General features: G+C 47.9%; 3 protein-coding genes across 6 annotated transcripts; 1 reads left to right on the top strand and 2 right to left on the bottom strand.

Annotated features, from left to right (window-relative positions):
* Positions 1-360: 360 nt before the first annotated feature.
* On the bottom strand, positions 361-9,606 carry LOC117589736 (centrosomin). Of its 4 annotated transcripts, XM_034281931.1 has the most exons (8): positions 8,609-8,876; positions 6,956-7,135; positions 5,676-5,722; positions 5,016-5,389; positions 4,682-4,948; positions 3,832-4,038; positions 1,575-3,768; positions 361-1,508 (listed from the first exon to the last, which is right to left on the bottom strand). In XM_034281931.1, exons 2-8 carry the CDS (start codon positions 7,057-7,059, stop codon positions 1,222-1,224), a joined length of 3,480 nt encoding a protein of 1,159 aa, XP_034137822.1. In that variant the 5' UTR covers positions 7,060-7,135; positions 8,609-8,876; the 3' UTR covers positions 361-1,221. The 4 variants fall into 4 exon arrangements, with proteins under 4 accessions (XP_034137822.1, XP_034137807.1, XP_034137815.1 ...); XM_034281916.1 differs by lacking the exons at positions 6,956-7,135; positions 8,609-8,876 and adding an exon at positions 9,291-9,606 and having other exon boundaries at positions 4,673-4,948; positions 5,676-5,719; XM_034281924.1 differs by lacking the exons at positions 6,956-7,135; positions 8,609-8,876 and adding an exon at positions 9,291-9,605.
* Positions 5,805-6,463, bottom strand: LOC117589811 (lysozyme 1). The gene has a single exon (XM_034282043.1). The coding sequence runs from the start codon at positions 6,416-6,418 to the stop codon at positions 5,897-5,899; it is 522 nt and encodes a 173-aa protein (XP_034137934.1). The 5' UTR covers positions 6,419-6,463; the 3' UTR covers positions 5,805-5,896.
* Positions 9,607-9,924: 318 nt separating the features above from the next.
* On the top strand, positions 9,925-12,779 carry LOC117578820 (golgin subfamily A member 1). Its single transcript, XM_034264574.1, has 6 exons — positions 9,925-10,338; positions 10,430-11,215; positions 11,279-11,377; positions 11,628-12,041; positions 12,119-12,358; positions 12,431-12,779. The coding sequence occupies exons 1-6, from the start codon at positions 10,153-10,155 to the stop codon at positions 12,551-12,553; spliced, it is 1,848 nt and encodes a 615-aa protein (XP_034120465.1). The 5' UTR covers positions 9,925-10,152; the 3' UTR covers positions 12,554-12,779.
* The last annotated feature ends 277 nt before the right edge of the window (positions 12,780-13,056 follow it).

Genomic DNA, 13,056 nt, shown 5'->3' with positions numbered 1-13,056 from the left:
TTTTAAAAATATACCGTAGTCTTAAATCACATTCCTCGATTTTGTTGTTCTATTTGATATTATTAGCATGCGGAGTCTTTGAACACTGAAACAATAATTTAATCCGATTGAGGAATCAATTTGGCGTATTATAAACACTCCTCTTTATTGGAGTGTATAGTATACCTTATCTTATATTGTAAAAAATATTATTTTGGCATCACAACTGTTCTAGTGCTACCCTTGGGAAAAAGGATATTATATAATTGAGGAAATGTTCGAAATCTCAGGTTCCCATCAAGGCAAAAACCAGATAACTGAGATAAATGTATGCAAAAAAAATACAATGAATAGGTTCAACAAATGAATTTCCACATTTAATTCTTCTAACGAAATATTTTATTCCACAAAACGACATGGTACAAATGACTTAAGATTCTAGGTATTGTTCATCCAAACTCCACTGCGTGAGGGGACAGCGCGCGGAGTTACTTTTTACACATTGTACAAAATGAGGCTTCAAAATTGGCAACGACCAATTGGTTGGACAAATCAAACAATTATTTCAATATCCGTTTCGATGATCAACTGAAATCGGGGATTCCGAGCGGTAGGATTGAAGAAAAGAAAGCAAATGTTAAGAGTAATAAAGATTAAGCAAACACACTCTGTAGCTACATGCAATCGATGGGTTATTGGGCACACAAATATGGACAAAATAATATATGTTTGTTCTTATGATTAGGTACAAATGCGGGACAGAGGGGGTTACGGATATTTATATATACATATTCTATACATATGTCATTCAATATGAATGAGTGTGCGCCGGATTGCCTGGTTACATACACATTTCGGTCGGCATCTAAACATTGTTGTTAACGCTTGTGGGTTGGGTGTGCTAAAACGGGTGATTAAAATCTTCTTGATCGTGGTTAGCGTTATTGTGTGTGTTCCCTATACAGTCTTTAGAAAATGCAAAAGGTATGCTCGTACTAATAGCTTCGTTGTTTCGATTCTGATTTGTTCGGTTTGGCTGCACTTACAGGCACATCAAATAAATTACAATGAAAACCATGTTAGCAACGTGAGGAACAGACAAAATATAAATGAATAGAACAGATTATGTATGGCAAGGAGAATGGCAAACGTCTAGTAACAAATGAGATGAGCAAAGACAAATCTCGCTCTCTTCGATTAATGCTGATGTAGTGACCGACGACGACGACGTCAAATCAATTGTTATAACTCATTCTCCATATTTGAGCGTACGTTTCGCAGCACATTGTGCGTTTTTAGTATTTGATTCTTGATGTCTTTTTCGACTTGTGCTTTTGCTTTGTTAGCCAGACGCAATTTTTCATAGGTGTCTTCGAATGCGCGCTTGGTGCGGATTAGCTTACGCCTCAACTCAGCATTTTCTTGATCTACCTTGGCACAGTCGTGTGCGATTGTGGCTGCTGCAGGGGACTGCTGCTGCTGTTGCTGGGACACATTCAATGCATTCCCAGTGTCAGGCGAAACGGGTTCTGGAAATGGAAAAATATTTAGTGGCATGTTCTTTCCTTTTACAAATCGAAATCCTTTATGCTTACCATCTTTAACACCTGACAGCGTGTCATTATTCAGTTCCACAGTCGTGTGTATGGCCCGCTGTGTAGCCGTACACAAATCCACGCTGGAGATCCGCCCAGCATCGCTCTCTATGCCCAGATCTGGCGAGGAGCTGTTCATGCGACCCACCACCACTGCCATGTTGGCTGGTACGGTGGAGTGAGTGCCATTTGGTGGTCCCATTGGCACTGCCACCTCCTCCGAGGTGTAGCCCGACTGCGATACATCGCTGCTGTTGGAACGAGCTGGCGGCTGGCGCTGCTTCTGGCCATTTTTGAGCAGCTCCAACTGCAGCCTCTGCTCCTCTGTGCGCTTCTCCAGCTGCAGCTTTTCGTTGTACGCCTTGGTACGTTCCATGACCGCCTTGGAGGCCTGCAGGGTGCTTTCGTCCAGCTGTTTTTTGAGCGCGCGCGTAGCCAGCTCGTTCTCCACGAGTGTCTGCTTCAGCTCGATCTCGTTCTCCTGGTGGTACTCCAGGGAGCGCTGCAACTCGAGCAGCTCCCGTGTCTGCTCCTGGTATACGCTCAGCGCCACCCAGTCCCGCTCGAGCGCCTCCTGGTGCAAGCGTTGCACCTCCTCGAGCTTCTGAGCTGCCTCCAGCTTCAGTTGCGCCAACTCAGCCTGCGCCTGGTCCACAGCCACGGCATGTTGTTGCTCCATTTCGAGCAGCTTCTGCTGTGCGGCCTGCAACTCCATGTCTGTGACTTGCGCATCTGCAGTCAATGTGCTCTTGGCCAGCTCCAGCTGATCGATCTGCTTGGTCTTTAAATCAACCAGACGTTGCAGCTCGTCCACCTGCTGATCCTCCTGCGTTCCTATGGCCTGCAGTTCGGCCTTCAGGGCCTCATTGAGGGCTCGCAGTTGCTCCATTTGCTGGGATATCTCCATGCAGCGCAGCTGCTCCTGCTTGTAGCGATTGTCCAGATCCACCATTTGGCACTGAACGTTCAGCACGCGCTCGTCCCTCTGTGCTATCTGCTCCTCCAGCTGGGCAATGCGCTCGCTGTGGCGACTGCGCTCCTGTCTGGCTGAGCAGGCGCGTCGCCCCTCACTCTCCGATTCGCTGGCTCGGTGCTCGGCCGTCGCCAGGCTGTGGGAGGTCTCCTCCAGTCCGATGCGGGCCAGGGAAACCTTACGGTCCGGCTCGGACCAGGCTTCCGATTCGCTCTGGTTGTCTAGCTGCTGCATGGGCAGGGGCAGGGAGCGGCGTTCCTTGCGCTGCTGCTGCTGTCCGTCTGTGCAGCGACGCTTCTCCAGCTCCCGCTTCAGCGCCTTGTTCTCGGCCTTCAGATGCTCCAATGTGGGACTGATGGTGGCACCAGCGCCGGCAGAGGCAGCGGCGCGTATCTCCTCGTGCGAATTGAACGTCTTGTGGCTGGCATCGGCCTCAGCATCGGCATCGGCATCCGCATCGGTGTACAGAATCTCCGATAGATTACACAACTGGGCGAGACTCTGATCGGCCAGCGAGGTGCCAGTGATATTCAGCGTCATGTTGAGGCTCTTGGACAAGTCCAGACTGCGGTCGACGGCACGACGCATGGCGTGCCGCCTGTCAGCAGCCAGGGCACCCAGCACATCCTTGTGCTTGAGCAGCGAGTTGAGGAACCCGGCCAGCTCTTCCAGGCGATTGGTCAGCACACCACACACATCGGCGCACTCGAGGCGCCACTTATTCGCGCTCTCAGCGTCCGCCTGCACCTGGCGCAGCTCCTGCCGCAGTTGTCCAATCACCGCACTGTTCTGCTGATCCTCTCCCAGGCGATGGATGAGCACGTCCACCTTGCGCTGCAGCAGCTTGTTGCGTTCCAGGGCCCTGGTGTACTCCAGTTCGGTGAAGGACTGCTGTAAGTCCATGGAGCCATTGGAATCTTCGATGATTTGCGGCAGCGACTGCTGCTGCAGCTGCTGCTGCTGGTTGGCTGCCACCAATTTGGTCAGACGCTCCACCTCGCGGTTCTTCTCCCACAGCTCCTTGTTGACCAAATTCTGTAGATTTGCCGTCTTCTTCTTAACCTCCGCCTGCAACTGTTTGATCTTCAGCTCCTGCTCGGCCATCGTGTGCTCGTATTGTTCCCTAAGGGCCGAGGATATTTCCAAAGAGCAAGCCTCATTGTCACTCAGCGAACGCCCAGAGCTTGCCAATGGCGATATGCTGGCCTGACTGTTCTCCTCCTGCAAATACAAAAAGTGTTTAAAGGTTGAGGGTCAATCCATCCATTGCCTGGCAGCACTCACTTCTTTCTTAACAGAATTTTGACCTGGCTGCTGCTGCAGCTGATTGAGCCTCTTGATCTCCTTGTCCTGGCTGCTCAGTTTCTGCATCAGCTTCTGTATGGTGCGGCAGGCATGCTCATGGATGCGTTCGCGCTCCTTTAGCTTCTCCTGCGCATCCTGTAGCTCGCACATGTTGTCCGCCAGTTGGGCGTCCATCTCCTGCTTGGCCTGCAAGTAAAGAAAGAAAACGAATGGCTATAGTCTCACATTGGAGTCACAAAACTCGCATTTATTGGCTGGAATAGCAGTTGGAATATTTTTTATAACGATCAATTTGATGCTTTTCTCCCACCCCACACCGAAAAATGTTGAAACAAAAACAGAAACGATGTATCCACGTTGGTTACTAGAAGCTCATGTTGCCCCACTTTGTGGCAATGAACTGCCTAAGGCGGGCAAGGCTGGACATTGTGTAGCTTTGCAAGGGATTTCCTGGCATGCGGAATGCTTGTCTGGCATAGTTATTGTGCAGCTGATTCTGTGGGCGACGTGGGCGTTTTATTGGTTGAAAACTACTGTCGATGCGAGAGGGTTAAGTCACCTTTGCTGCATCCAATGGCCAGTTTGAGATCAGCGCCGAGTTGCTGGCAGTGCGCTGCAGCTCAGGGGCTCTACGACAATCGCTCAAAGGAAACATAACCACCGTCTGCTGGCGCATTTGGGCGGTGAGTAAGGTTAAAGGCTCTTGATGTCGCAGCAAGTACATATCCACATGCAGTCGACTGACAATCGTCTCGTACTCGTCCACGTCCACTCTACACGTTAGCTGCTTGCTTTGCCCTTCCACTTTGCTGTGGGTTACCTTACTTACATTTGCCTCGCTGCTGCACTGCTTGTCCTTCTCGATTTGCTCCACCAGTTCGGCGTTCTTGATGGCCAGCTCCTCGATCTTGGCCTCGCAGGAGGACAGCGTCTCCTGATGCTCGGCCTGTGCCGATTTCAGCTGTTCCTGGCAGGCTATCTGCCGCAGGCCGGCCTCGACCAGTTCCTGCCTCAAGCGCAGCACCTCAGCGTCCAAGTGCTTTAGCTTTTCCTCCAGCAGCGCTCTGGTGTCTCGCTCAACGGCATTTTCCGTTTCCTGAAATGTCCAAGTGGAAAATAATAATAGAAACTGGCAAACGCTGCCTTTGAGCGGCAACACTCACCTCGTAGTGGCGCAGATGCTGCTGCAGCTCATCGATCAGCGCTTGGCTCTCGGCCTCCGCTTTACGCTGCATCTCCTCGTGCAGTGATATGGCCCGGGCGGCGTCCTTCAGCAGCTCCGTCTTCTCCTCGACCGTCTTGCGCAGCACCTCGGCCTCAATCTTGGCGTCGATCAACTGCTTGGACAGAGACTCGCCCGAATGGTTTGTGCGCTGGTGCCCCAGCTGGCTCTCCTCCATGAAGTAGAGGCGCAGCTTCAGATTGAAGTTCTCCTTGCGCAGCGACGACATCTGCTCCTCCACGTTCCGCATCGAACGACCACTGGCCAGTGGCGAATGGCTGTCGCCCTGCAGTCGGCCCGCATCGAAACTGGCATCTGTGGAAGACGACACCAGGAAATAATTGAGTGGAAAGACCCAACAGAAAGAGTTTTGTGTTTGATGCGCACTGCTATTGAACAGCTTTCGCGACATGCTGCGATTTGGCGTTCGATCCATGCTCTTGTCGTTACGTTTTTGTGTCGATAGATCCGCATAAAAAATATATTATCAAACTGAATGACTGCTTGTGTGTGTTGCCTCGATACTAAACAAGTATGTGAAGCCTTGAACATTAGACGAGCCGCCTACTAGGATCTGTTTGCCTGGCCAACTGCTACTTACATGAGTTATCCATGGTGACATCTTGCAAGACTCCGGGACTGGTGGAACTGGAAATGGATAGAAAGTGAAATGCTATAATTAAGGCTCTGTGAATGATGACCTCTGACCAGCCAAGAGAAACGAAATAACTTAAGCGTTAATTAATATTTTATTTGCACACATATTTCGGCAGTGATGTCATAAATCCCACGACCCCGCGTCTGACCCCGTCAGACCCATCGTCAGCCACAGTCTGCCAGCTCTGACTCACTCTCTGCACAGCTGGTGCTGGTTTCATTGCCCGCCTGGAAGCACTCATCGATGCCAGCAGCGTCCAGCGTGCCGTTGCAGTACTGTCCGTACACCGACCAGGCCGTCCAGCCCTGTTGCTTCCGTATGACCCTGGCACATTGCACGGCCATGGTAATGTCATCGCTCAGCAGCCGCGTGCAGTTCACGTTGCACTCGTTGAAGGCATAGTAATCCGTTTGATTGGGCGGCGAGCACCAGAAGCGATCGCTGATCTGGAAGAGGCCATAGTCCCGGGATCCATCCGCATTTGCCTGCCCCACCGCATGGGTGTTGAAGCGGCTCTCGAATTCAGCAATGCACAGCCACAGTGGCAGCTCCGACTTGGGCACGTCCAGGATGTACAGCTGGCCGGCCAGATCGCAGGGTTTCAATCGAACGGCCAGGGCCACAAGCAGGAAGCACAGGCATAGCAGCAGCGATGGGCAGAGCACTCCACCACTTGTTCGGGCCATTCCAAGTGAGTTCCAGTCACGTACTGGCGCCGAGACATTGGCACTGAGACGCTGGCCATCAGCTGTATCGGAAAGCTGTATACGGAATCCAAACCGGTTTCAATTATTTGGCCCGATCTGTGAGTGCAACACTATTGCTTTGTGGCTTGCATTGATTGCACTTTAGACTGGCGGCTATTAATTAATTACATGCACCTATTTGTACGCTGAAAACTAGATGTGAACTGAATTTCCAAAACAATCCTAGGCTATTTACGCTGCGATTTTAATGATCTCCAACTCTTGTAGGCTCTCAACTGAAGCGTAACAATGATAGCTTGGCGGGTTTAAACTCTTTTTGACTACCGAACCCTCTTCCTTCTCACAGTTCTGACATCTGTTCTATGGGAAACACACCCAAAACCCATTCAAAGTTCGGTTCTGTCATTTATTTTGGCAACTGAATTTGAGTTCAATTCACAGTTGAATGAGCACAAGTCGCATGACAATTAGAAGTAACTTCCGCCCCCTAAAATCTGTTGAGAGACATTTACTTACCAAAATGGGTTGCTGGCCGAGTTCAATGAGAAGCGCTTGTACGGCGACGATCCCTGTGTTTCATTTGAGTTATTTAGAGACGTTGATCGAAATATGCCCGCCATAGTTGAGTTTTTCACGTTTCCTTCCACATTGGGCACTTTTATTTGTAATTATTTATGGTTCACTGTTGCAGAAACTCTATATTTGATATTTAAATTGGTTCGTGTTTTATTTAGTTTTTAATTAAGAGCAGACACGTCACCGCTTGATGTTGTTATGTTGTTGCTGTTCTTGGGTTTATTCCCTAAATACCTCACGATGCTGCACGGCGCACGGCGCACGGCACACGACACAAGTTAGACGACAGACCACAGACTTCGTCCCGTCCAAAGGGGCGGGCAGGCAAAACTATGAGTCATTGGCTGCTGCCGTCTACAAATTAAGAGCGCAGTGAGCCGTAGGACGGAAGAAGCTTCAAAGAACCCGCGAACCCGGTGGATAGGCATGATATATTCCTATGGATTGGATGGACCAAGCACTCGATGCACATTTTAGCACAGAGCAGGCCGGCCCCCCCAACTGTACATAGATGCGCCAGCAGCACTCGCGCACAAAGACCACATTTATTTTGGGAAATTAGCAAAAATTTGCAAAGGAATAGCCGCACGGCACGGCACGGCAATAGAACGACAAATGCTGGCCAGGCCAGAATGCACAGGGCTACGCGAAACTCTGCCAAACATTTGCACTCAATTGTTGTGGCGACGGCTCTGTCCGTGCCATAGCTATGGTTACAGAGGCTCTCTTGAAAATCAATCGTCTCCCGAACAACAGGTGGACTCTAAGCAGAGCGGTGGGAAACGTGTTCGGACGTGTCCTGTTGACACCTGAATATGTGCAGTACATTTCGGCTTTATGGCCCAATACCGCGCCAGGTATCCGAACTAAACGATCCCATTCCCGCCGCAATTGTCTACCTGGCTACCTGGCTACCTGGCGCGACTCTCGAGTGGGTGTCAGGCTATGGATAATGGCACACAAAGGCGCCTGCAGTATTCAACGGAGCGATACAATAACAATAAACAGAAGTGCAGGCAGAGCATATCGAGTGATATGTGTGGGGGAGGGGGACACTTCATTTACCGTTAATGTGGCGACTCTGAATATACATACATACAAACGGTACACCAGACACTGTACTTTATCCTGGCAAGGGTAGGCAGAGTGCGCTTTTACAGCAAACAAAGAAATCCAACCCCCCTCCAGGGGTCATCATCTCCTGCTACATACACGTGTAAATATGCACTACTACATGCACATGTGTCACGTCCAATGTTTGTCTGATAAGGCGGGCTGGGAGGGCTTGGCTGATACGGGTGTGTGGATTGAGCAATTGGGAATCAACAAATTAATTTCTATACTTTTGCGCGACTAAATTTAGCCGCAGCATCGCTGGCGACAAAACAAATTAACAACAACAACGACACAAACAGGGCGCGCGAGATACTCTACATGCATACATACATATATGTATGTATATTTCATTATACATCCGCATACAATCATATATGTATGGGCATGTACTATGCATGAAACAATTATAGTTGCTTCATGGTACTATGTATGCATTTCCTTTACATTTTATCTACAGATTCAATTGCATTTATTTACATGTATATATTCTGTAACTTCACTGTTATCTTCACTTATATATACAAATATGTATATACACACGCACGATAGGGACAACGCTTTTGATTAATTCAACTGCAAGTTTGTTTTCTTATTATTTACATATGCACATGTATTTATGAGTGTGTATATATGTAGAACTATAACGAACAGCGCAAGCACAGCAAACGAGTAGAATATCAGCGCGAAATTAATTCAAAATCTTCTACGTCCAAATAAACCGAAAGCCAGAACTTAAATGACTGAACAAAAACGCGAGGCATCGCCGAGACGGAGAAAATCCAGCCTCATCTGCTCTGAAAAAGGAAAATGCTCGCACACACTGAAAGCAGATGTTACGTTACGCATTTTCCACTGTACCCGGAGCGCATTGTGCGCTGCTCTCGCTTGCTCTCGTGAAACTTTTGGGGTGGGTAACAAACGCGACGGGGGCAGTACGTCCATACATATGTATGTATGGCATATGGCACGTATGTACATAGGGGAGGCTTTCACGGACTCGGAGAGCCACCGCAGAGAGCGAGCGTATTATTCTCCGATCAGCAAATAAATAAACTGCTGGCGCACAGTGGGCAAGATCGGGCACATGGCCATCATCTGTTCTGTGAAACAGAATCCTCCCATATATCGGTAAATATTATTATGCATTTTGGGTACTTACTCGTCCACACTTTTTGACAGTGCCTCTGCCAGTGTTCTCAGCACTTTTCTGTCTATCTCGGCCGCTCCATTCTCCTCAAGGAAACTGGTGACAGTTTCAATAAGTGTAATTTCCTTCAAGGACGAGGCGCAAGTGAGATTTGCATTGTCGCAAATGTCGCGAAGAGCCTGCTTGGACTGATCCATGGCTGTGTGTCCCGTTCAGGGTAAATGTTACTACACTGTGATGATTATATTGCTTATTTCAGCGGAATTACTTATTTGAATTTAACAAGACAAAAACCTCAAAACACAATTTGTTTTTTTTTGGAAAAATTACCGCGCATTCACAGCTGTTTTCGGCGTCTACTATCGGAAGATTTGCAGCCCTGGCAGAACACAGCGTAGCCAGACAGAAGAATTTAGTTTTAAAGGATGGAGTAGATTGGGTTAATTTTATTTTGCAAGCAATTCTATTATCGGATAAAACCATATTTTTATCGCTGAGAATCACAACTAGTTGGTAATATTAAGCAGAATATAAAAACAGAGGTAATGAAATAGGATATACGGTATATTTTGAAAACTAAAAGGTATAGTTTGGTATATTTCTGACGGTTGGGCGATAAACTTTATCTATAAGTCCACGGTCACACTGGTCCCAACCCCCAATCGAGTGTTTACAAAAATTTACATTTTTCTGATAAGCAAGTAGCACACGCTGGAGACAGATATAACGAAATGCCATAAACGCTTGGCAGGCACGTTTACTGAGCGCCCACCCACGTAGCTACAATATTCCATTCCGTTCAAACGCATACACAAAAAGTTTCGATTCGCAACAGAAGGAGGACGACCCTATTGGCCTCGTAATAGTAATCAGAATGTTTGCGACGCTGAAAAACAGAATCAAGGAGGAGACCGGCGAAGATGTGTCTACGTCGGCATCTCAGCCGCAGCAGCAGCCGCAGCGCTATGCTAACAACAATAATTATCGGCTACGGAGCCACCGAGTTAGCATTAATTCCAACTCGACTGATGATGTGGGCGGTGGCATGATCTACAGCGAGGTAAGAGGAAAAAAACGTCTATTTTTGTGTATATAAACACTGGGAGTATGGTTTCACATCTGTTTTCTTTTGACATTCGATGCGCCTCAAGTCTGAACAACTGTGCCAGCTGCGGAGCCAATGCAATGAGCTCACCGCCAAAGTGTCCAGTCTCAGCCAGAACCTGCTGCAGCTGCAGGAGGAAAAGTTGCGCGTCGACAAGACCAACGAGATCCTATTGGAAAGCGTGAAGGTGGCCCAAATGCAGAAGGATATGTACTGCGAGGAGCAGGAGAAGATTCAAAATCTACAGCAAGTGGAGATAGACAAGCTGAAGAATCTGCTCAGCTTTCGCGAGCAAGAAGCCGTGGATCGAATGGGCTCGATGCGTCAGCATAGTCAGCAAATTGAGAATCTGGCCGAGGAGCTGGAACGCCTGCGACCGATTGAATCAGTTGCAGAAGACTTGCGGGACGAGCTGCAGCGCCTGCGACATGCGACACAGCAGGAAAAGAATCTGCTGACCACCACGCTGGCGACAGTGCAGGAGGAGAATCGGAATCTAAAGCTGCGCATGAATATAGTAGAGGAGTCTCGACTGGAATCCCTCACCAAGCTCAGCCCAGAGCAGCAAGTGCAGGCGCTCATACGAGAGCACAAACTGCTCGAGCAGCATCTGGAGGAAGCCCACCTGCAGCTGTCCGATATCAAGGGTTCCTGGAGTGGGCAAAACTTGGCGCTGGAGACGCAAGTGAGTCGACTATCAAAGCAGGTGGCAGAGGAAACGACTGAGAAGCGCAAGGCGCTCAAGGCACGGGATGATGCCATAGAGACACGCAAGCAAGTGGCATTTGAGCTGGAGAAGGCCATCGATGAAATAAAACAAAGAGATGATAAGGTAAGCCAGTCATATATCCCAGCATCAGTGTTCTTATACCGTGTTGTCACAATTTGAGCGCAGGTTAGGCTACTGGAGGAGGAGATCGATGAGCTGAATCTGGCTCTAAAAGAATGTAGAGAGGAGAACGAGCAGCAAGTCATCTTTGAGCGAAACAAATCTGTGAGTATTTCCACTGAAGCTGACGACTTGCAGTGGGACTTGTCGCACTAATTAAACCGCATGATTGAGTACTAACCCAAAACCTGACTAGTAGTTTGATTCGTTTCTAAAAACCCATTAATATTTACCAACTACTTATGTATGTACCTCAGTTGAATGGTTTTTGCTTTCTATTAAACTGTTTTCGAATTCAATTGGTAGCTTCTTTCCTTTAACAATATTTAAACACGAATAAACTGCATTTTCTTAGCAAACTCTGGAAGCAGAGGTTAAAGATCTCAAGACACGTCTCGGCGCGGCCGACGACAGGTTTGACGAATATGCGAACAATGCCGAACAGGTGACAAGGAAGCTGCGAACCCAACTGAGCGAAAAGCAAGACCAACTCGAGGAGACGCTGATCCAATTGGAAGTCGAGCGCGAGGAGAAAATGACTTCAATACTTCGAAATGCGGAGATCTCTCAAAGCGAAGACATACTACGGCAGCAGCTGCGGCTCGAGCGTAGCGAAGCAATCGACTTGCAGGATAGAAATAAGCAGCTTGAAAATGACATGTGCGAGTCCCGGAAAGCCCTGCAGCAGGTCAGCAGTGCAGCCCAGGAAAATATACAGAAGCTAGCAGAGTATGAACAGGTGCAGCTGGAGATCATGGAGAAAAATAAGGTGAGATGGTTGGAAGTGAAGTGAAGTGTTGTTGGTACTTAGACTCAATGTTTTGTATGCTTTGGCGGCACAATCAGACAATAAAGACGCTGAACCAGCGTTTGGTAGACCTGAAAAAGACCCTGCAAAAGGAATTCCGTAGTTCGCAAATCTCCTCAGAGAGTGATTCCCATCATCAAGTGATCACTCCCTATAGGAACCACACAATAGCGCTCGAGTCGCTCGCAGGCGGTGACAAAGCCAACTGCATCATAATGGACGAGGTCAATTTCCAATATCTAAAGCATGTCATTGTGAAGTTCTTAACAAGTCGAGAGGTATGTGGTTACACTGTGTGTTTTCTCATAATCGAATATCCTATATCCATCTGTTTGTGTACGTCCTGTTAGGTCGAAGCCCGTCACCTCATCCGTGCCGTTTCCACATTACTGCAGCTGACATCTGAGGAGGAGAAACTGTTGCACGACACATTAAACTGGAAAATGAGTTGGTTTGGCATGAAACCTGCTTAAAACACCTACCCAGAACCCTTTGCCCTTTGCAATATTTCACATTTCTACTTGTCTACTTGTCTCCTAGTCTGTAGTCAAATTCATATTGTTCATGCATATGTACAAATTGCATTCGCCGCACCCACACTGTGTTATTTTGTTTCGTCAACAAGCATTCCTTTTTGTTATATAGTATTATTAATTTCTACCGTTGTGATTTTTATAAATAAAAAACTTTTGTGCAAACCATATTATCTTGACATTGGAATCGCCCGTTTGCTTTTCCCGGCACTCAAAGAACTTGAGGGTATGTACGATTCGTGTGTATGCATGTGGCAGCCAGTAAGCAGCGTTTGCGACACCATAAAGTATATAAATTCTTGACCAGTGACTATTGGAACTAGCGAGGGCATAATACTGTGCTATCACACGTATATTGGCTCTCTCAAATGACGAGAGTCTGTGGCAAATTAAGCTAAACGGCGTTTTAAAATCTAATAAAATCCAACTTGCCGCCATTTGTC

The sequence above is a fragment of the Drosophila guanche genome, unplaced genomic scaffold, assembly GCF_900245975.1.
Source record: "Drosophila guanche unplaced genomic scaffold, DGUA_6, whole genome shotgun sequence".
Lineage (NCBI taxonomy): Eukaryota > Metazoa > Arthropoda > Insecta > Diptera > Drosophilidae > Drosophila > Drosophila guanche.
Note: the sequence above shows the minus strand (reverse complement) of the source record. Positions and strands in the feature narration are given on the sequence as shown.

Excerpts from the sequence above, each read along its gene's own strand:
- LOC117589736 (XM_034281916.1), bottom strand. The coding sequence starts at position 9,475 with ATGGATCAGTCCAAGCAGGCTCTTCGCGACATTTGCGACAATGCAAAT. Across the intron at positions 4,949-5,015 it reads AGCATCTGCGCCACTACGAG|GAAACGGAAAATGCCGTTGA; the intron begins GTGAGTGTTGCC and ends TGGACATTTCAG. Across the intron at positions 4,039-4,672 it reads GCGAGGCAAATGTAAGTAAG|GCCAAGCAGGAGATGGACGC; the intron begins GTAACCCACAGC and ends CTTTACTTGCAG.
- LOC117578820 (XM_034264574.1), top strand. The coding sequence starts at position 10,153 with ATGTTTGCGACGCTGAAAAACAGAATCAAGGAGGAGACCGGCGAAGAT. Across the intron at positions 11,378-11,627 it reads TCTTTGAGCGAAACAAATCT|CAAACTCTGGAAGCAGAGGT; the intron begins GTGAGTATTTCC and ends GCATTTTCTTAG. Across the intron at positions 12,359-12,430 it reads AGTTCTTAACAAGTCGAGAG|GTCGAAGCCCGTCACCTCAT; the intron begins GTATGTGGTTAC and ends ACGTCCTGTTAG.
- LOC117589811 (XM_034282043.1), bottom strand. The coding sequence starts at position 6,418 with ATGGCCCGAACAAGTGGTGGAGTGCTCTGCCCATCGCTGCTGCTATGC.